Source organism: Protomyctophum bolini, assembly GCF_963924005.1.
Source record: "Protomyctophum bolini genome assembly, chromosome: 6".
Taxonomy (NCBI): Eukaryota; Metazoa; Chordata; class Actinopteri; order Myctophiformes; family Myctophidae; genus Protomyctophum; species Protomyctophum bolini.
In genome coordinates, this window is record NC_137867.1 from 35997316 (window position 1) to 36021467 (window position 24152).

Sequence of the window (24152 nt, forward strand, 5' to 3'; positions counted from 1 at the left end):
AGACCTTTCAACCCCCTGTGACAATACGCTTTGCTAATTTTGAGGATGTTGTTCCTTTTAAGCGCTGAAGCTGAACTGTTAACTACTTAAAATGGAAAGTGGATTCAACAAGATCCTCTGTTACAAACAGTGAGATTCATATCACAACTGAGTTGTGATATGTAATCAGACAAGTGTAATCCCCTTGTCTGAAGCAAACATGTCAAATGTTTTAGTTCTCGAAACAAGACCTTGAGTTACTGAAAAGCCCTTTATTTTGATGTCTGACTGACTAGGCAAGTGGTTTGCTAGAATTGGAGAACTGCAGGCAACAATGAGATTTTAATAGCTCCCAGCGCTTGTGATACAATTGATCTCATCATAGCAAACCTCTGACTCCACTTCTGAGTTCACAAAAGCATTTGTTTATAGTGTGGATTTCCCTTGGGATCAATAAAGGTCTATCTATCTTATCATCTGTCATCGAGTGTTTGTAAATGCAGCCAAAATGATGCAGCCAATCAAACGGCTGTATTTCATTTGTTATTATCATTAGTGCGAGTGCTATAATCCCTATAAAGGACAGGCTGTTGAGGATACCTGCGGCAAGTGAACGAGTTTCTAGAATATGAGTATGTGAGAGAGTAGATAGAGAGTTTGAGTGTAGGGGGGGGGTGGGGGGGGTGGAGTGAGTGGGGATAGCAGTGGGGTGATAGGGATGTCAGGCAGTAAAACTGAGATGAGGCAGGGCCCAGGACTCTCAGGGGCCTGGAGATTTGTGCCTGCACTCAGAGCAAACACAGGAGGCATCTGCAGGCAGCTGTGTGTGTGTGTGTGTGTGTGTGTGTGTGTGTGTGTGTGTGTGTGTGTGTGTGTGTGTGTGTGTGTGTGTGTGTGTGTGTGTGTGTGTGTGTGTGTGTGTGTGTGTGTGTGTGTGTGTGTGTGTGTGTGTGTGTGTGTGTGTGTGTGTGTGTGTGCGCGCGCGCGCATGGGGGGGGGGCTGCTGCTCAGGACAGGGGGTGGATGCGTGGTGGAGCAGAGTGGTGGTGGTGTTGGGGTGGTGGGGGGGTACTTGCAGAGTGAACACAATCAGCCCTCTGTTTTCATAAGACTTGTGGTATGTGAGAGCAGAAACAAATGTGTTTAATTTAGGCCCTTTTTTTCCTCTATCCTGCTCCCCCAACGCCCACCCGTGCCCACCCCATTTTTTCAAACTGACTTTTTTCCTTCAAGATGTCTCTCATGGCCTCCTGCCTCTCTCTCTCAGCTGCTCTTAGGAAGTTTTTTAAAAGACCAAGAAAAAACCAAAAAAAGTCACCCAGCTAGTGTGGCGTACGTGTCCAAAAATGAAAAATGAAAAAGAAAGCACGTTTGGAAAAGTTGGCAGACACACTGTTGTTTAAGATCAAATTTACTCTTGGGGGGTAAATATTTATCTGCAGTTTCTGGAAAAAAAGGCTTATTTTTATGTTTTACCTAGAGGTTAGAAATGATTACTGTACTGTGGTATTTGCCCTGTTGTGAGTGTGTGAGCATGGTGCACTTCTTATTGCCTCCTAACTGCTTTGGCAGTCTGAACACTTAGCATTATATTGGTAACCCATGCTGTCTCCAGTCAATTTGTGTTTGGTCATAAATGAAAAATGCAGCACTCGATGGTGTGTCATTTGCGTAGACCTGGACGAACGTACATATGCGCGCACGCACGCATGCACGGACACACACACACACACACACACACACACACACACACACACACACACACACACACACACACAATCTGAGTTCTATGTTGGGCTTTACCGTAAACATTCAGCCAACCACTGCTAACCACCACATGTTCTGGAGTTAATTATACAGAGGTTTATGGCTGTGAATTTCAATGAGACTAGGCTGCCTCCCCAAACAATAAAAACTTGTGTTCCTGTATAACTGGACAAACAATGCCAGAGGAGGAAGCGATGAGAGGGGCAGACAACATCTCTGACATTAGCGGTGCTTAGCATGGCTTGACATTAGATCACGCTGACATTGACATATAGCGGGAGTGGTCCGTCACAATTGAAAGCATGTCCCCCAGGTATGGAAAACCACATAACTGACTTCGTGTAATTGACTTAAATAGTGTCGCTGCCTCCTCTCTGTCTTTATGAGAGGGCCTAGCCTTTACCAGATGCATGATTATTTTCTTGTGGGTCTAATTACACATTGGATTTTATTTGACCTGCTGTTGTGTTCTGCAGTACAATTGCTGACTTATTCCAAACTTTCACCTCGGCAAGGCTGAATAAAGGACTTCTATTCCTTAACTGCACTTGATTAAAATTGCCTGAAAGTAAATGAGATAGAATGGGAACAATGGGCTGCTTCATTTAAAGAGACATATTAGTGGGGACCGTAACGCACTAAAAGTCTGGATACAGGAAGCCATAACTCAGGATCACGTCAAGCAAAAGGAAGAAAAATAAATAAACCCAGAAACAAATAATTGCTTGAACTGCAAAAATGCACACTCCTAGCTGAAGTCACAGCCTTAGCCCCGAGACAGAACGTTAAAGAAACTTTTTTAGGGGAGTTTAACTTGGCCTTGTATTCTGGTAATGCAGTTTTACTGCTGAGGCAGCAGTAAACTCACTCATTAGACTTTTCAAATAAACGAATGTTTGCGGAGCAGTTTGGGCATTGTTCAGAATACGGCATGAGGCAGTCATATGACACCAAATAAGCTCATTGAGTTCAGCGGAGTCAAAGCGCTGGAATGCTGTCACATTCAGGCATTTTCTTACACAATGGCCAATTAAGCAATATCTGCAACGGTCGGCAACACAAATTGCCCGTTTTCAAAATAACAAATTGTGTAGGTGTCATTTTTCAGGGATAAGACTTTCACGCCGCGCTTTCCCGAGATGCTTGACGTTACGTATAGATTAGCAGCGTACGAGACGAAAACCCACGGATGTTATATATAGACAACTGTTGAGTGATAGGCATAGCATGTAACCGGTTGAGAGTCTTGTGTTTTTAAGACCTCCCCTCACGCTGCCTCCTCTCCTCTCTCTCTCTCTCCTTGCACTAATAGTTCTTTTGTGTACGAGAGCATGTTAAGAGGCCAATGAGCCTGGCCTTAATAGGCCCCGTCGCCATGGAAACCCCTGCACTCTGGATGTCTGACCTTTGACCCAGTTTTTTTTTACTGGCTGTGAATAAGAGTGCAGGACAACCGGCCAGGTCACAATGGAGGCCCAGCGAGCGGAGGGAGTGCCCCTGTCACAGTCACTTAACTTCACTCCTATACGGACTAATGGACACTTCAGAAATCTGGTAGCCATTAGCCAGTATGCTAGTTCTGCATTTTGAATTGTGGGACAGCAGCCTTCCCAGGGTTAATTTTATATAAAAAACTGCCTTGCCTCGCTGTTCCTCCATTGGCTGGAACTTTCTCTCGTAATGAGCCAAGTGATCAGCAAAAGTAGTTTTGCTGGTTATACGAGTGCCTGTGTTGATTTGAGAGTATCCAAACGAAAAAATATATATACCTCGATATTTTTGCTGTATTGTTTTCGATACTGTGTTCTACTCATTCATTCATTGCCGGAGCATATTATTGTTGACTAACGTCACTGAGCCCGTAATGTTTTTATATGCAACATGTAAATACATGGTGTCTGTATTTGGGCAGTATGGATTTATTTTTTCCACCAATTATGTTGGCACAAAAATATTTTTCCGTTGTTATTTTCTCTCTCTGTGTGTCTTCCTTCGGTTCACCCAAGATTGTTTTCATTTATAACTTCCTCCCTCAGTAATCTGCCTCATAGTGGTCTGGAAAACGGGGACAATGATGCATGCATGTTTACAGAGGGCCAAAGAGCAGCACTTGCAGGTCTGACCAGCTCAGATGCTTCGTCGTTTCCCCATCAATTAAACACTAATTAGCACAATGAGTGTTGGGGTTTGCTTAAGAATTGTCCATGTAATTGCCTGTAATGTTGGCAAACAATGGGTCTTAATGCAAAACCCCCTGACAGGGCGGAGAGTACTTACTGCATTGTCTTTGCCCCCCACAAGCTCTAATTGTATTTCATGCATAGATCAAGTTAAGGTGTCAATGGCCCTGCATGAGCAGGTGATCTCAGCTGAGCAAACCGGGGAGGGACTGTTGTGTCGCGGCTTGACAAGGCCATTGTCTGGAGTCGCTGTTCATATGGGTAAGGGGAGGGTAATTATCACCTCAGCCAAACAAGCAAGCTGTGTGGCCCATTTGTTTTCTGTTGGGGGCAAAGGAAAACAATGGGGAGGGGTTCTCCACACGGTAGGTGATTGACATTATCTGCTGGAGCAATCCATGGAGGCATTCCGGCTACCCTGCTATTCAGGAGAGGGATTGGGAGAGGGAGGGGGGTTAGAGCTGTTGCACAAGTTTTAGGTCTCGTCTGAAACAACGGCTTGCATAGCGTCACTGTTTTGGCTGTGTCAGTCTTCACATTTTTGGAGTTGGAACAACATTGAATAGGATCAACACGAGTCACCCCTTTTCTACGATTGTAAACACAATAACACATCACTTTATGATGTATTCAAATAAAATTACATTACATAAAAATGTATCTACGACTCACCAGTGCTAGTTTTAATTGGACCGTAAACTAGGCCGGTTCCTGCTAGCTAGTTCCTGCTATAGCTTGCTAGTGACAGTTTGGGATTTTTCCCCCCCTTTTGGCAGTCTCTGACTTAGTAGTTTGACAGCAAATGTCCAGGCATCTGTCTCTCGTCCGTGCTCTGATGTTGGCCGGCAGTGTGGCACCACACACTTCAGAGTTGACAAAGACTGTTGGCTGTGTTTTCCAGAGCTCTGTGAGAGCTGTGTAACAATTAGAACCCAGCTCTGGTAAGCTGCATTGCTCACAGAGCATACTGTATGGCTGTATTCTCTCCGTTAGAAAAAACAAAGGGTTTTGTCGTGGCTTTTGAGATTTTTTTCTGTGGCATCATTGGTACCTTTATCGCTTCTGCGCCTTTTTAACAGTAGCATATTCTACTTATGTCGATTCGGAGTGCTGGAGGCAGTGGGGGAAGTTGGACGACAATTAGAAAGTGATGAAAATCGATGAGGTAGTTGCTAAACTTCACTTTATTTACAGAGTTCTCTCAATGCTCTGTCCAACACTAATTAACAGAGCATTCTGCTCCCATGCTGAAGCAAGCATCTCTATGGGCCTCAGCCATATGTCTGTCTCAAATTGTGTTTGTTTCTAATTAAATAAGGGCATCTGCAAGCCATTACTAAATGTCCCGAAGTTTAATGCAAAATGTAATTGCTCATATTAGTTTATCCGCGGTTTCAATCTTTCACAAACATTTAATAACACTTCGGCCATGGGATAGGCGAGCTCTTTAAAAAAAGAAATCGGTTTCTAAGTGTTTCCTCTTATTTAAATGTCCCGTCCAATCTCCTCTCTCTCCCCCCTCTCTTTCGTGCTTTTTTCTCACAGCAGAAAGCAGCTTTACAGTGTTATAGAAGTTTTCGCTGAGTAGCTTGGCCCAGGATTTCTTACCTTTTGTTTCCTCAAACCGCTCTGAGGACTGTACCCAGACAGACACCCTGCCACTGCTTCTCATGTGCTACCGAGCAGCGTGCTGCTGTGGGCTGTGACTGTGAAGAGTATAGGAGCTAATGTGACATTCTGCGGTTGGCAGCACCTGGGTAGATGTTTCAGGGTATATCTGCGAGCAGCTTGCTCCATAGGGCACACTGGCAATTAAAAAAAAGTAGGCGCTTAGGGGAAAAAAATGCCCGGGGGCATGTTCCTCAATCCTGGCAGAAGCTGTCAAATAAGGGGATGGATGGGAAGGAGAGACGAGGTGGTGGGCATGGCCAGGACAGACCAAACGCTCACAATAGGGCTCGTTTCATTTGTGGAAGGACTCGTGATTGACATAGATTAGACAGGGAAAAGTGTATTGTTTTGGGTTTTCTCTCTAGAGGGTAGAATTCATTAGGCATCATGCACAGAGCAGAGTACAGTTTCAATAGGGAGCTAGCAGCCTCTAAAAGCAACTGGCTGCCTGACAGTTGTATGGACTAGGGCCCATTAGCTGGAACCTACGATTCAGCCTTGAGCAGTATGGTGAAAATGAAGAGGGCTGATGTCAACTCACAGAATTTCCCCCCTTTTGGAAGGGAAAAAGGGTCCCCTTCCCCCCTCCCCCTGCTCTATTGGACTCCAGCTGTCAGGAAACAATACCCGCTGCCTGCTCCGACAAACTCATTCCTGAAAATGTTTTTTTTTGTCCTTCTCTCCCTTTCCCCCGCTTGCTATAATGTCTTTTCCATTTTTAACCCACGGTCATCCAAGCTTCCTTCCTCCTTACAATCCCTGAGTGATGAATGAAGCTTTAAAAAAATCAAAACATGAATGCATGTGAATTTCTCTTTTCTAAATTGTAAAAGTCAAATCAGATTTCACGGTGGTGTAGTACAGTATACTAGTAATCACTATTTAAAATATGACTATAATTCTGATCTTTTTCAATACACATGCTGTATGTGGATGTCATTGTGCAGAACTGAAATCCACACTACATTGAGTACATTCATGCTATATAGGAATTCTGTTAAAGTGCATTGATTGTCTGCAATTCATCTGCACAAGATGAGTGATGTCGTAAACACGAAACAGAATACTTGATAGTTTAATCCCATGGCGAAAGGCAACTGGAATTATAAATTATGATATATCACTACAGGCAGTTTTTTTATCTACATTGTGTCGTCATGAGCAACACATAAGCTAAAATATGAAACCCTTTTAATTAATTTGAAATTGTACCAGGCATAAAATCCACATGCATGTCAATGTGCTGTATCCGGTGTTTAAACTGATTCACAAACCAGATGGCTGAGCTGTGCTAGTGCAGCTTTGGCTCCATGCTATCTCTACAGGAAAAAATAAAATCCGGTTCAACTTGTACCGAGTAACAAATGGCAACAACCTTTACTTGTTGCACATCAGGGCCCGCTGCGTATTACATAGCACATAGTACATAGTGCAGTACATAAGATGGGCAGCCATCTACAAGTATAACTGTAGATAACACAAGAAAGAGGGGGGGGGGGGGGGGGTAAGTTTACATTAATTCACAATGGGAGATGATCTTAAGTTTTTACTTTTATAGCAGCATTAAAGATTGATTATGATTGCAATTGGGTATGGGTTACAAGGACAAACAACGTGAGTGAAACGGAATAGACCAGACATAGCTCAAAGTCCACACCCAAGTCTTTAACTTCATCCTCCTCAAGATGGGGCTTCCTTCCAGCTGTCTCTTCCCACCCGCTCAGCGATGGGCGCCCACAGCTGGACTCTTGTTTTTCCTTGACAAACGGCAATTTCACAGTTCTCCAGCAGTCAGTCCACTGTGCTCACATTGCTCTCTCTCTCTCTCTCTTTCTCTCTCTCCCTCTCCCCCCCCCGTCCTCATGCCAGAGCCCACTGTCTGACCCCGGCAGCAGAATGGCTCTCATACAGGTGTCTGGTAGAGTTATGGCTCTCTGTTGGCTCGCTTTACGCCATTCATTACCCTCATGTATGTTCTCGGAAAAACTGCAACCCCATACTTGTTCACTCTCAGCAAATAGTGAAGTTTGTCCTGTAGCGTAGCAGTAACATCTCAATCTGTTTTATTTGGCGTTACTGCAGCAATGGCGCTTTTAGGAATGCATGTTGTTTAATTTGTTTAAAAACACTAGTCATCAGTGGATAATGTTGCGTAATATATGGCATGCTCACCTATTTGTGTGTTATGTAAGCTCATAATATTGTTTCTTACATTTCTGCCCACAGTACCTGCAGATGAAATGGCCTCTTCTGGACGTCCCTGGATCAGCAGGACTGAAAGACTCCCGCTCTCCAACCCCGGGGCATTTAGTAAGTAGACACTATAACACTCCTATCTGTCCATCTGCAGCCTCCTCCTCCTCCTCCACTATAAACCTAGCAACAACAGCACCTGCAGGCTAACTATTGCACACCGCACAGCCACGCAGTCTGTGTGTCCATGCCACAATAACTCAGCTCGTTGTAAATCATTCAAGTTGGAACCACCTAGCCATTCATAAGTTTTTTTCCCACACAGGTGCGAAGCAGTCATCCTGATGTCTCTGACTAGAGTCTATACACACACACACAGACGGGTGTGCTGAGGTCCCGCATTGTCTAGTCACTAGACAATGTGGGACCTCAGCAGACCTGTTCGCTGTGTGGTTTTGCTGAAGGCTGTGTCCTACAGGCAGGGTTATGATAACGTTAGATAAACAGCAGTCTAGATCAGCCCTCTGAATAAGAGCATGGAGTCCCATGCATGCTCCTATCACCTGTCAGATCACATGCAGAGTGATCTCTGGTAGGGGAAGTCGTGTTTAGTTATGCATGGAGGAGAGCGTTAAGCCACCCTCGCTGCGCTGTGGGCAAACAACCGCTGTGACTCAGCCCCTTGACCTTACACGTCCTGGCTAGACGAGCCTGTTTAGTTTGTGGTGGATTCGTCGGATCTCATAAGCACAACGATGCAAACAACAAAGTCTCCATTGAGGCCGGTCAATGGGAAGCTGTTGCGAAGGGGAGAGTGGAGCTCGCCCAGGGGAATCCAAAGCTGCTCTGTGGTTGACTTCAGTCTCAATTGGAAACCAATTAAAGATATTTTATTACAATAAGTGCTGACCCCTAAGTGACTCGCGCACGGCTGGGTTGTCTGTCAGACAGAGCTTCTGTTCAATGTTTTGTTCCAGTCAATTGCCTTTATCTTATTTACTTAATGCATAACATTATGAAATGCATGATTCTTGCATTGTGGGACAGCGGAGAGAGAGAGAGAGAAAGAGAGAAAGAAAGTACAAGGAGCGGGTTAATGTCAATTGAATTAGGCGGAAATGAAAGAGGCCATTGAAGACTTGATGCAGAGTTTGAGGACTAGTTGGATTGTTTCCACTCTGCGCTGCAATGGTTGCTGCTGCAGGATTCACTTGAAAGGAAACTTCATTTGCTGCAGTGTTGGCACCCTGTCACTATTAGTTTGACCTTTATCTCAACTGAACATCATTGATCCAAGAAGGTCAATACAGACAGAGGACGTTGTGTACTGTAGATTATGCCTGGGAAATTGAACGCAAGTTCAACAAATTTTTTACTTGTTTTAAAATGAATATTAACTCCGTAATACCTTGTAGTAAACTAATTATTTGAACTATTTAAACTCTTTTCATTATCACAAACAAATATATTTGATTAATAATAGGAATGATAATAATCATATCATGGCAAAATACAAAAGTAATAATAGTAAAATGCTTATATTCATTGAGTGTAATACACTCAATGTACCAGTAAATGCCTTGCACTGTAAAGGTATCAAAACAATTATGCTAGGTGTGGGCTATTAGGGACAAGAGAAACACATTATAAATGTGATTATGTATATATATATATATATATATATATATATAAAAACACACACATATATTTTGACAGTAGGTAGCAGCGCATATCCATGCAGCTCAAGTGAAACATTTGTGCGACACACTGACCCAGGATGCAAATAACATAATTGTTTACGCTGCTCTGTCAACTCTCTCTGTGAAGTTCAGAGAGAGTTGAAACATCATGTGAACTTCCAAGAGGAAGTGTTCACGGCCGCGATCCGGTGATCTCAGCAGCCCTCAGAGGAGAGGGTCATTTGATGTGTGTGTGATGGGAAGTAGCTTGTCTGGTGGTTGCTGCCTGGTACCAGGCAGTATACTACTGTATACCCTGGGCACACAGAATAGAACACACCCCACTGTGCCCTTACCCTCCCCCACCCCCCACCCACCCCGGGCCAGAAGCTCACATGCCCCCTCTTTGGCGCTAGCGGCTGGCTGACAGGGAGCCAGGCTGATTATGTGCTCATTACCACCACCAGAGGAGACACGCTCGGGAGTGGGAGGGTGAGCAGAAGGCTGCTGCTGGCTCCCCAGGCTTGCCCCCCCCTCACGCTGCACTAATGAGAGCAGAGGGAGCGAATGGGTGCCCATGGGGGTGGGGTGGGGGTGTGGGGGGCTAAGGATTACTGGCCAGGGCCAACAGGAGGACCCAGGGAGGAGAGACCTGAGGAGAAGCGGGCAGGGAGACCCCCAGTAGGGGGTCCTGCATGGGGCATGGTCCTTCTTCATGTGATCCTGCAGTCATCACATTCAAGCTTGTAATACATCTAAATAATGATTACAAAAATGCTTGATCTAATATTGATTAGGAGAGATATCGGCAGTGAGATCGTATGCAGTGGTGAGTCATATCATGTATACATGTGGTTTTATTTTAACCTCGTTAACCACTTGTACGATGTCACTCAAGCGACAAAAATAGCAGAGGGTTATTAAAAGTTTTAAAAGAAGGAACATTTGGACCGGCCTTAAAACATTTATATGATATTCTTCAATACATTACATACATATTGTTTTTTCATAGTGGCTGGTGAGATTTGATCTACTATCGATTTGTAGGAGGAATAGGTGTAGTGACGAGAGCTCCACTTGTAGGCACATCATGTACATGTGGTTTTAACCTCATCAACCACTTAAGCCTTATTTTATACGCACAATGTCGTACGATGGTGTCATGCGGCGAAAATAGCCGCGTGACACCAAAAATTGCTATTAAAAAAAAACAAAAAAAAAAACAGGTTGTCTCTCATGACATCCCCAAAGTAGGGATGCCAAGTTGAAAGTGGTTAATCTGGATTCTCAGATCCACGGTATGAGCAGTGGCGACGCGTCATCAGTGCCTTCTACTGGCTGGAGTGCAGCGAGCCTTGAGATTATGACAGCGGTGATGAGCATCACAACCTTAGCGCTCCTCCCCGATTCTGACACGCGGCGAAACCGTTCGCTAACGAGGAACCGCATGTTGACTTTCTGCCCTCGCTCACGGCACGGGCCGTGTGGAATGGAGACAGAGAGAGGCGTATATATTATATACACAAGACGTAGGAAATCAGAGCCTTCTGTGGGAGTGAGAGTCGAGGGCAAAGCTGTCCTGTCACTGTGCAGATTGGGTCCATGAGGCCTGTATGCTAATCCGGAGCCCACTCTGGCTCGAGATCCTCAATTATTCAACAGACAGGTTTGTTTAGCATTCAGTTGGTATTGCTTTTGGTAGTAACAGTGGTTGTGATGGTGATTGGAGTGTATGTGCTGCGGGGGATAGACTGGGAAGGAGGGAACAAGCTATTCTACGGGTATCCCTTACCACCGCACGGCACACACACATTACAAACCATATACACACATGCGGGCACCCCAGCACTCCCATCTCAGCCTCTGTGTTCAGAGAGCTGTCTATTCATGAATAAAACATCAAAAGGCGCTGCAGGCCCAGGTGATGCAGTGTGTGGGAGACTCAACCTTGTCAGTCCAGCAAGCAGTGGCTGAGCTCAAGCTGAGGAGGAGAGCGGAACGGAGGAGAAGAGTTCGAGAGTGGAGAAAGGTGGCTGATCATGTGCATTCATATAGCAATCATCACGCCAACATGCCTATTACAGCCATGTTGATAGTGCTGTCATGGCTGAATACTTCCTCGAGTCCGCTGAGGTCATTCAGTGACTCACGTTAATTTGTCCGGGAGGGCCCATTCTATGTGTCATTATGTGACAAGCGCTCGACTATTATGTTGGTTTAAAAGGAGCAGTGACACTCTAATGAGGTAGCACTGACCCGAGTGACTTACCCACCATCACTTATCAGATCAGGACTCACATATGGGCTGGTCTGAACTTGAGTCTTGACAGACACAGAAGAACCCTGCTCTCTGTTTCAATATTGTATTAGTGTGTAGACACTGTAGAGTAATCAAGACAACAAGAGACCTGCTCTTGTCAGCATGTCATAAGTCACTTAGTCACCAAATTTCTAAACGAATTGAAGTGCTGCATGGTCCTCCTGAGCAGCATTCCAGAGATGCCTTTTGTTTTTCGCCCTCAAGTGTGTCCAGTGCTGTTTTCAACACATTGTTGGACACATGACAGATTCCATTGAGATGCTGAGTGACGATGAGGCAGCTAAAAAAGAAAGAAGGAAAAACATTTTCCTTTACTTACTTCTCTTCTTGGCCCATATTTTCTGCTGCAGACCTTTGGCTTGGTGTGTCCGGTGAGACTTTCACATTTTGCATTAAGCAATGAACATCCAGGGTCCATGATGAAATCAAAGGCTTCTGCAGGCCTGCGAACTGAATACTGATCTGAGGTCTGCAGTCCTGCTGGGCCACTGCAGATACATCAGACATGAGGAATGTGGATCTGAAAGTCAAAATGATAAGGTCATAGAATGTGTCAGTTATCGCATCGCTTAGCTTTTCTTTAACATGTCAATGTTAAAGAAAAAATATTACTGAAGCTTAATCAATTTACAGATATTTCTTATTGAATTACATAGCACAAAGATATTGAGTTTGGCGTTATATCCCACTGAGCTTGTTTTTAGTATATGCCTTGTCATCTGTGTGTGTGTGTGTGTGTGTGTGTGTTTGTGTGTGTGTGTGTGTGTGTGTGTGTGTTTGTGTGTGTGTGTGTGGGTGTGTGGGTGTGTGGGTGTGTGTGTGTGTGTGTGTGTGTGTGTGTGTGTGTGTGTGTGCGCCCTTTAATGACCGTAGAGAATGGTCGCACTACTGCTGCTGACCGACTCCAGTAACATGACACAGCATGCTTTATTATTCTAACCTAGAATATTAGTGCCATTGACCTTTTCAAAGGCGATGGGTAGAGGTAAAGCAGCAAGTTGTCTGTGATGAATGGCACGGCTTTAGGAAGGGCTGATTCTAAAGGCATACGACACAGGCAGACCCCTCTCACGTCCGCTTCCTGTTGGCGTTGACAAACAAGGCTTGGATTTCTCAGCATGCCAGGCATTCTTTTTCACCCTGTCTTTCCTGGCCGTTTTGAAAAGGCCTCTGAACCTCCCACCCAGAATTGCCTAGCAGAAAGGCACACAAAGCTGCAGGGTTATTCAGTTTGTTCTAAGCTCTCTTCCCCGTCGGCTGTTTGCCTAGTAATTCAATTCAGATGTGCAGGATCCAAAAACATGTTTGCTTGAATGAAATCCACCCCTCCACCCACATTGACCAAGGACTGTGCTTTTCTTAGCACCGTTCCAAGTTGAACAGCCCATCGAGGTATTGCCACCTCTGCCTCTTTAGCCCCAAAACCTCTTAACAGAGAGACACCTATTCTCTGCACTGGCTCAGCAACCTTTTTGCTATTTTTCATCTTCCTGCTACTATGTCGAGCCTGCTCTAATACCAGGTCCCGGTGTTGTTGCTTGCGAGCCGCGAGGTACTCTGCACTATGTTGCAGGCCAGTTCTCAACAAGCACGTCTATGTAAAGAGCATGATTTCGGCTGTCTGTCAATGCAGATACCATCTGGTTCCAGGTTGCTCTGTATCCGTCCTGTCACGTAGATGTTGTTTATATTTAAAACACAGCTCATGTTCCATGTGGTTTCCTTATTACACCTTGCCCATGGATCATGAAGCTGAGCATATGAAGCTGTCGCGGGTTTGAGGAATATTACCCCTACACATAAAGCAACTGAATGAAGGTATTGATGGGTCGCGACTTTAGTTTTACACCAACACTGAGCCACAATTTTACATGACTGCTTTTTGTGTTTGCTAGAGCTTAATTCATTAGCAAGAAATTAATACCCCGTGCTTTACTTTTTACAGTGTTTTGTTTATTTAACTGTGAAACGGCTCCGAAGTAGGGCGTTTTCCTTATGAGGTCGCCGTCTTTGTGAAATGTTGACCATGGTATAACCTCTCTTCGGTAGTGACCGGCTCAACAGGTAGGCGGCAAGTAAAAATTATTTTTGCACGTGTACAGTCTGCACACTCAATTGTACAATCACAGTTCTTTGGGCCACTTAATTTAAATGAATACTGGAATTGTGATGTCGAAACTGGTGCCTTTAAACTTATAAAATCTGTTCAAAGCAAACACACGATTGGCGTATTCCAGAATATGAATTATTAATGAGCATAATTTCGAATTCTAACTGAAGTGCTTCCCAAAATGTGTTGGCACCCACAGGTCTAGAGGTCTCACTCAAACAGCATGCACAATATAGGGAGAATTCAGGCACATTGTTGAAGTAGAGCAACAAAGCACAGCTGAAATATACATGACATGTGGGATCTGGGGTTGCAATCTCCATAAAGCATTTTTTTCCTGCCATAAAATTATATCAAAGCTTTTTCTGTGTTGTACGAAATCTCGTTTCCGCAACACCTAATGTAGGACTTTCAAACATATTGACCTTACACGCTCTCCAGGTTTAGGGAAAACATAAAAAGATCTGTTCTAAGTAAAGTGATCTTAATATAGTCCTTGTTTCACACCAGTAAATATTTTCTTCACTAGAGCTGGCATTACCCCGAATCAAAGTACGCCTTTAGACGTGGGGGCGAAATACGTTTGCTAAGGGTTTAAAAAAAAAAAAAAAGTAAAGGTTGGACCTGCCTTAAAAAATAAACGTAGCACGAAAAAAAAGGAGAGAAAAAAAGAGGCACGGCTAAAATTTGGAACAATTCTAAGCAGCGTGAAGTAAGAGAGTACAGAAGTCTCAATGCAAACCTTGTTCCCTTACCAGACCACGTTGGTTGGAGAGACGAGAAACCGAGGGGGGGGAGGGGTGGGGGGTGGGGGAGGGATATTGAAGAAAGGTTAGGCTGGAGGAACAAGACTCCTTTCTCCCCCCCGCCACCACCACCCCCCCCCCACCCCCTGACCCTCCCATGTGACAAGTTGAGCCAACAAGCGCTCTATTCAGCGGAGCAGCCAGGGGAAATGACTGCGAGGCCAAACACTACCCTAATGAAAGCAGAGACGCTGGTTATTATTATTGTCTTCATCATCATCATCATCATCGTCATCATCATCTTCACCACCACCACCATCATTGTTGTTGTCGTTGTCATTGTCCAGTACTGGTCAGGTCTGCATGATGATGACGATTGGGCCACAGCCACGGGTCTGGGTTTTCTCACCACACGTGGTAGTATTGTTAACCCATTTAGACCTGTAGTCCAATTCTAAAAACGCCTTCTGGAAACCTAACCTAAGTTTTCTGAAAACCTTCAAATTCTTACCGGCGGTATTAAAAAAACAAACGAATGAGACACAGAGGTAGCGTCCAGATACAACAGGTCTAAATGGATTAAAGTATCTTTAACAACAACGTAGAAAAAACAAAAATCATGATGGAATTCCTAAAAAATTCTCGACATGATGACATGACATCGTTGTTGTCATGACTTCATTTAGATTTTGTCGTAGGATCAAGATATGCTGTAGTAGTGTTGGCATCCACTTTCTATATTCCTATAAATGGATAGATTGCTGTAGAAAATGTGGGATTGATAATCTTTCCAGTTGATTATGGGTAGCCATTTATTCTTAGTCTCATTTTGTGAGTGAGTGCGCGCGCGTGCGTGCATGTGTGCGTATGTGCACGAGTGTGTGTGTGTGTGTGTGTGTGCGTATGTGCGAGCGTGCACACGTGTGTGTGTGTGTGTGTGTGTGTGTGTGTGTGTGCATGAGGTGCCGGTGTGACTTCTGGACTGGCGGCGCTGTTGTTTTGCTTGTTGGGCTGAACAAACAGTTCTCTCCTCCACTAAATGACTGTAATGGTCTTGGCATGTGTCCGCAAGGCTTTTCAGTGTTCCTTGGTGCCGGTCCAGATTGCATCATAATACGGCCCGTCACATTCACATTCACATGCACATGTCTGTTGTTTACTGTGGAAGGCGCTGCACTCAGGATAGTTCAAACACACAGGTACTCTAACACAGTGGTTCCCAAACCTTTTAGCCCGGCCGTGACCCATACATTTGTTGTCTCCCGGGACCCAAACTAGTGAAATGAGCAGATCTACAAGCTCACAACAAGCTTGTAGATCGGCTATTTTCACTACTACTTTTCATCTTACACAAATAATGAAATTGCCATTGACAATGAATGGAGAATGTACGTCATATGTGGACGATGATGTACGATGATAAGTTCACTTCAAATGGTTGTGATTTTTTGGTGATGTTTCTGAAAAGGTTTTGAAATAATAATAATTAAGAACAAAATGTATGAAGCAACCAGTGTGTGGGAACAAGTGCTGTAACACATGCTAATACCATTGACCAGCAGGAGTCAGGAGATGTAATGTGTGGTACTGTAATGCACTGTCTGGCTCTTAAGCCTTTCAGGGCCACGACCCCCCAGAAAAATCATATTTGAACTGGGGAGGGACCCCCAAAACAATCATATTTGAACTGGGGACCCCCCAAAACAATCATATTTGAACTGGGGACCCCCCCCAAAACAATCATATTTGAACTGGGGACCCCCCAAAACAATCATATTTGAACTGGGGACCCCCCCAAAACAATCATATTTGAACTGACACGCCGAACCCCCGCAATGACAAGCACCAGTTTGACTCTGTGTCAAACTGTTTGTTTTTGTATTAAAAAGTCCTTACATTTTGTCACTTTACTGTCATCTGGGGACAAATCATGTGTGGACCCACACAGGTTGAGAACCACTGCTGTATCAATGCATTGGCGAGTTTGAGATGCTTCCCTGTGATAAACACGTTGTGTATAATATGTTACGCGTAAGCTCCTGAACAGATGCATAATATCAGATGATATCACGTGCCGCTGTGTTTTGAATAGTGTGTGCCAGAGGCGTCAGAGCGCCGTGCTTATCAGCTCCTAACCTCCTCCTCTTTATCTGTTCTCTCTTTCTCTTTCACAGTCCAACAAGGTCCCAGTGGTACAGCATGCCCACCATGTCCACCCGCTGACCCCCCTAATCACCTACAGCAACGAACACTTCTCCCCGGGCACGCCACCCTCACACCTCTCCCCAGAGATACTAGACCCAAAGACAGGTACGTCACCTTGTTGGTTCCTCCCCCAAACCATAACAATTTAAAACTTTATTTAATCTGGCTATTTTTATCTCCACTCTCCATAATACTCCTTTTAGTAGAGACTACTTTATATATACACATAGGCTACATCACTATTATTTAATTATTTTTATATGCATACATATTGTACCATGTAGATTAGTCATGTACTATGTACTATGCACAAACAAGAATTTCACCCATGTTACTTGTAATGTGATGTGACAATAAAGTTTGATTCTGACTAGCAGGTACAGTACGTTGTGCTTCAGCTTGTTGTTGTCATGCAGGTATTCCTCGGACTCCTCACCCGTCGGAGCTCTCGCCGTACTACCCTCTGTCTCCTGGAGCCGTGGGCCAGATCGCACACCCTCTGGGCTGGCTCGTGCCACAGTGAGTTACTCTCCTTCATTTAGTTAAAAACTGTTGCATTTGAGAATATTACCTTCATCTGTTCAGTACTTGTATTCCCTAATTTATCTTACTTAGAAACAAGTACTCAAGTCCAGGTTCTTTAAGTCATTTACTGAGAGCTAAGCAGACGGTGGCAAAGAGTGATCTCAAACCCCAATCAGTAAAAGCCCCAAATAGTCATCAAAGTCATCCTTGGCAGTAAATTAGTTTAAAATGGTAGGCCAACAGAATGTAATATACAGGTATGGGTTTGATTAAACAAAATCACACTTTGTGTGAAGTGAGGTGTGCTTCACTTCTAAACAAACATTGTACTCTAAACAAACATTAAAAGTCCATAGACTATAGGTCCATAGACCTAATGTTCGAAAGCCAGACGTTGGAGGGGCTAGCCCTCAAAAACGATTAATAAAAAGGAAAGCCTAACAGATTGCTGAAGAGTAGTCATTTTGGATTCTACCTAGGGAGCTAGATGCATTGCTCTGCATAACCTCTTGACTGGTGTCACGCAGCTGCTAGCCAGCAAATCAAACTGACTGCAATTTCACTGTAGGCTGTTATTTTTTTTTACACTTTTTATGTTCCATAATGTAGGTGCAGGTGTACCATATCAAAACAACAATAAATTATAACATTTGAGTTGACCGGGATAAATCCTTAGCATTTATGGGTTTTTGCTACGGGTGTTGTAATCAATTGCAACGCTGCTGTTCCGCAAGCAAGGGGATTTGAGTTGATGAGGAGAGGATTAGTGCTGGTGTTTTATTTTTTTTGTCTGTCAGCTGTGTTTGATCCACCTCTCACCGTAGCCTCTCTCTCTCTCTCTCTCTCTCTCTCTCTCTCTCTCTCTCTCTCTCTCTCTCTCCTTCTCTCGTCCTAACTTTGCACCTCTCTCTCTCTCTCTCTCTCTCTCTCTCTCTCTCTCTCTCTCTGGCTGTCTCTCTCTCAGGCAGGGCCAGCACATGTACTCCATCCCCCCGGGGGGTTTCCGTCACCCCTATCCGGCGCTAGCCATGAATGCATCCATGTCCAGGTGAGTGGATCATGTTCAGCAACACCCCCACATTCCCAGAGGGGGATATCTAATATGTACAGGTTATATGACATGCTGTAATCACGTTTAACTTGCACGCTTTGCCAAGCGGTTTTAAACAGTACAAGGGGTAGAATACAGTTGAATACATGCAAAAAGGCCCTTTTTGGTTATCATTACGTGTTCTCACTGAAGCAAATGGTTTTTTTTGCAAACTTTTGAAATATTGCAACATGTAAGATATGCGGTAGGTATGTTTCCGTTGGTTCATTCACAATTTATTGCATAATGTCGTTATTGACAAAACTTTTCCACTGTACGTGAGCAAATTATTGAGGAATTTTTGGTGACATTTGCCATTATCTTTGTTCCATTTCCAATATGATACAATATGAAACATTGATGGAAAGGCTTCTTTTGTTAAGCTGCCACTGCAATAATTTGAGGAAGTAGCTTGAATATTATCGCCTATAATTTAATATCTCTGTGGAAGAGCGTAGAATGGAATATCAGGTGAAATTACCCATAAGATAGGACAGATGTACGTTCTATTTCAGACATCAGTGGTGTCAAAACTACAAAGGAATGTGAGGTCTAATATCTGAGACGAGGTTGAGACTTTTTTTCTAAACTTCCACAGTCAGGCCAATCTTCTGAGCTGCTTGACTACACACACACACACACACACACACACGCACACACGCACGCACGCACGCACGCACACACACACACACACACACACACACACACACACACACACACACACACACACACACACACACACACACACACACACACACACACACACACACACACACACACACAAGATGAAAGGGCCAAGAATCGATTAGGACAAATCAAAGCTCATCTGAAACTACAAGTCCCATCAGACTTAACTCACTGACCCGCTGTCAAAATCAGAAAGATTTGTAGTGCAGCCTTCCGGTGTTCATATGAGTTGAAATATTGAAAAGGGTCTCTGTGTGATCAATAGTATTTGTAGCTCCAGTCGAAGAATGAACTGGCTGGACACATTATTGCACATTCCATGACACACCTGAAGGACGTTGCATTATGTGATATTCCAAGTTAGTCATGACACAAATCTGGCTAGCCGGGCACTTTTTTGCAGCAAGAGAGAAATAACCTTTGATTAAAACATTAACTACAGAACCTGGATTAGGTAGAATTAGGCATGCTGGGGTAAATTTGCTAGTGCAAAGTAAGATTTCTTTTTTGGGTTGAAACCTGTGTAGCACAGCAGATTTTGTTAATGTTAACATTCTGACTGAGTCTCACTATCGTCCGTTAGTTGAAACAGCTGTGTGTGATTTATCAAGGGCTAACCGTGGTCTGTAAAAACATAGCAGGCCTTGTTTTATCCCCGGGGGACAACAATGGCACCCCCTTGTTAGCATAAGCTAAAATATAAAATCTGGCTAAGAAGAAATGGCAGTGAAAGCACCGTATCGCCAGCAAATTCCTCAGATATTTTATGAGATTACATTGTTGTGTCGACTAACTGCTATTGTTTGGTCCGTGCTCACTGTTATTGATCTAGTGTCTTTTAAAAACTGCAACGAAATCATGTGAATGAAATGAAAAGCAGCAAATATCAGCGTGTGTGTGCGTCTGTCATCTGTGCACGGGGCAAGCCTCAGCGTCCTTATCGAGGATGCTTTATCGTGCCACTAAGACTAACTTTTACAATGGCTTTGTTTCAAACTGGGAAATCTTAGATGTCTCAGGTAGCATTGGACAATTTTAGCTGACACCTTCATCCCCGAGGCAACACATATTTCTGATGATGCTGCCCTGCATGAAATGTTGTAAAGGGCTATTATAATTAGTTATCCAGTGTTTTTACATTGACCATAATGCCTTGCAGCAGTAGTCTATAACAGTTCCTGGTTTAGCAGTACATTGAGGGTGCGTTCGGAAATAGTGCACTGAGCGCACTGTGCAATGCAAACTAATAGGTGATTGCGCTCCGGTGCGGTATTTCCGAACGCACCTTAAGAATACATTGCAAGTAGGTGTGTTGTATATTGCAAAAACAAAGGAAAAAAACGGATTAGCGCTAAACCGGAACCTGTTACGGACATTACTTCCGGCCAGCATTTTAGAGGAGATTATTATGAAGAAACGTTAGGTATTATGATTATGTGCCATTATGTAAAACCACCCAATAGGGTATTTCTAATATGACAGTTGCTGAAGTGTGCAGGTTTTCAATGCAAGCCAAAGAAAGGATAATTGCTTATATCGTTAAAAAAGAGATTTGCTTGGCATATGAGCTAACCATGTTTGGCAGGGAGGGAGGGAGGCTGCTCCTGCAATCCTTAAGCACAGGGCTGTTGTGTATGTTGACTGGTATGACAGTCTAGACTTTTATGAGATTCCTTTTTTACCTTTTCTTTTGTTTTCTTAAGCACTGAAAGATTTTCCATTGTAACACATTATTTAACAAGAATGCGTGGCAAGAGGTGCGTGGAACTTAATTCCCTGCCGTTGTCCACTACAATGCTCCATTGTGTTAACAATTGGAAAAGTAAGGCAGTCGCTTATGTATGTGAAGGTACTCTGTGCGAACGCACGGCTGTCGAAGGCCCTCCACGGTTTGGAACGTGTTGAGGAAAGTGGTTTCAGGTGTCAGGGCCATGCTGTCACCATGGCAACAACACACTCCACTTTTCTCCAGCCGTGGCTGAATAAAGGGGCTTTTGAAAAAGTCTATATTTGAACAAAAACCAAGCATGTAGCTCATTGTGTTGTATGATTTACGTCTAGACGGAGCCAGTTTTCACACTGAATTTGACCTGACATGCAGCGGTGGCAAGGCGCTGATGAGGCGGGGCCTGTTCAAACTTTTTTACGCCGGGGTTAAGCACTTTCAAACAGGGGACCTTATTTTGGGCATGTCACTTTAGACAGAAATGGTCAAAAATTGACTAAAATAGTTGAAAGTGGTTGACCCTCTCTTTGGGTTTGTAAATATTTAACCAATGAAAAGAGCTTGTGACTTAATAATAACCACATTGGATCCATTGGAACACAGGTTATTTTTTTTTCTGCAAACCTGGCGCACTTTTCATTATTTGTCAAAGGACGATTTGACGGAAGTGTATTAAGTGGTTAATGCCAGATTTGTGGTAACGTTAAAAAAAGAGACGTCAAAGACGTTTTTTGGCAGGGAATGAGTTCAATGGTCCTAACGTTGTGGTCTTTGTTTCCTCTCAGCCTGGTGTCCAGCCGTTTCTCGCCGCACATGGTGAGCCACCCCCCGCACGGCCTGCACCAGACGGGCATCCCGCACCCCGCCATCGTCTCGCCGGCCATCAAGCAGGAACCCAACAGTGACAACATCAGCCCTTCAATGCATGCGTAAGAGTCCTTCTAGTCTAAGCAGTCCGTTTACACACCGTCGGAGCAGTTCTCTGGCGGTGTGCCGCCGAGGCACACTGGTGTGCCAGGAGACAAGTTTTGACAAGCACACATTATTATTGCAATGTATACAGCTATACGATTCTTTTTTAAGATTTAGGATATCAGTGCTAATTTCCCAATACAGAGGCAAATTCTATATCGTAAAAATATCGATATTTTAACCACTTTGAATCTGACAAATCTATTTTGGTCATTATAGTCATTATAGGTGAAATAAAAGGTGAATATTAATACTAATAATCCTTTTCTTTTAAATTAAAAGGTAAATACATAAATATGTAAAAGAATAATAATCTACAAGCTTTGCGACACAGATGCTTGCAGATGTGAATACAGGTGTGCCTCAAGATTTTGACTTGCCCATCATCGGTGTGCCTTGGACAACAAAACATTTGAAAACCACTACATTTATGTATACATCCTTCTCGTTGACTCGTGCTTTACCAAAAGTTGTACTTGTATTTGTCATCATCTCCCGAAGCAGCTGCTATGGTCCCATCTCAACGTATTTTGAAATGCCTGGTTTCAGCAGAAAATCCCCGGGGCCGGCCAAGAAGGAGGAAGAGAAGAAGCCACACATCAAGAAACCTCTCAATGCCTTCATGCTCTACATGAAGGAGATGAGGGCCAAAGTAGTGGCTGAGTGCACTCTGAAAGAGAGCGCCGCCATCAACCAGATCCTAGGGAGACGGGTGAGCACAGACACAACTAGAATCACTTTAATGTGGAGAGAGCAGTGGTGGAAAAAGGACTCCCATTTTTTACTTAACCCATTTAAACCTGAGTTAACCCATTCTGGGCGGGAACCCGTTTTGGTGTTTTACCCACTCAGATCGGGAACCCATACTTGGGTTCTGTACAGTATGTACAGTATTCAAAAATGTAAACATTTTGATTCTGCTATATAAATATTTGAAGTTTTTCAGAAACCTTAGGTCAGGATTTAGAGGCGTTTTTAGAATCGGCCTCAGGCCTATACATTCACGTTGAAAGAATATATTATTTCAATTTGCGCCACATTTTAATAAAATACTCAATACTCTGATAGTGGAGTAAAAGTATTGGAAATTGGAAATACTCAAGTAAAGTTAAAAAAAAATACTTCAAAATTGTACTTAAGTACAGTACTTTAGTAAATGTACTTAGTTACTTTCCACCACTGATGAAGACTTGTATGGGGAATGCTCTTGCTATGGGACCTTCCCATCACAAAACACATGTGTGTGGACAAAAGACAAAATATTTTTTAGTGCATACAATTTACAATTTAGGCAAATACATCCAGTGCGACTTTTGCACTGGATGACAATTGCAAGATCAGAATAAGCAGAGTGAGCAGAGTGCAGACAGAAAGAACAATGCAGTGCCTCCAAGGAATACGCCTAATGTCTGTCTAAACAATATGCTATCTAAATAACTTTCTTAACATTTGTGGTCAATAAAAAACAATAAAGTAACACAACAGAATATCTAACTAAATAACTGTGTGAGTGTGAGTGTGTGTGTGTGTGTGTGTGTGTGTGTGTGTGTGTGTGTGTGTGTGTGTGTGTGTGTGTGTGTGTGTGTGTGTGTGTGTGTGTGTGTGTGTGTGTGTGTGTGTGTGTGTGCGCGCGCGCGCGTGTGCCCACGACTAGTGGGGGGATTGAGCGTGTGCATTTGCATGCGTGTTGCTTGTAGGCAATTGTGTTGGCATATATTTAACGTACCCTAACACAATATCCACTGACTTCTTATTCCTTTGTCTGCAGTGGCACTCCCTATCAAGAGAGGAACAAGCCAAATACTATGAGCTGGCGAGGAAAGAGAGGCAATTACACTCGCAGCTCTACCCCGGCTGGTCAGCACGAGATAACTATGTGAGTGGCTCTTCTCGTTGCGTATTCCATCTCTCTCAACCACCAGCAAAAAGTGATCTCCACGAGTCGGATATGTTTTCACTAAAGCCTGAAAGACAATTTTAATTGTTTGTTTCAAGTAATGACAAAAAACTACACTTTTGTTCTCATGGACTGAAGCAGATTGCTTTCCCTTTGTTTGTGAGACGTTTTTCTTTCTTTCTTTTTTTCCCCCTTTTCTGACAGCATTGTTGTTTTTATCTGTGCAGGGAAAACGGAAAAAGAGGAAGAGAGATAATAAGCCAGACTCAACACCAGAGGGTAAGGGGCTTTTCTCTCCTTTCTGTTGGTCCCTTCTTATAGTGGAACAAAAACAACACAATCTGTATAAAATTACCTTACAGTATATATATGTTTTACTCAGCTTGCAATGCCCAAGGAATTGGT

The 24152-nt window shown here is 43.6% G+C and overlaps 1 protein-coding gene across 4 annotated transcripts in view; it reads left to right on the forward strand.

The window, feature by feature from the left end:
• The window catches only part of tcf7l1b (transcription factor 7 like 1b), a 46434-nt gene that overhangs the window by 20628 nt on the left and 1654 nt on the right, over positions 1-24152 (forward strand). The window contains exons 4-11 of one of the 4 annotated variants that reach the window (XM_080766568.1): positions 7824-7907; positions 16820-16955; positions 17267-17369; positions 18340-18423; positions 21664-21807; positions 22352-22562; positions 23619-23726; positions 23975-24026. In XM_080766568.1, coding sequence (XP_080622694.1) covers positions 7824-7907; positions 16820-16955; positions 17267-17369; positions 18340-18423; positions 21664-21807; positions 22352-22562; positions 23619-23726; positions 23975-24026 — 922 coding nt within the window. The remainder of the gene's footprint in view (positions 1-7823; positions 7908-16819; positions 16956-17266; positions 17370-18339; positions 18424-21663; positions 21808-22351; positions 22563-23618; positions 23727-23974; positions 24027-24152) is intronic. The other 3 variants (XM_080766569.1, XM_080766570.1, XM_080766571.1) reach the window with 3 other exon arrangements.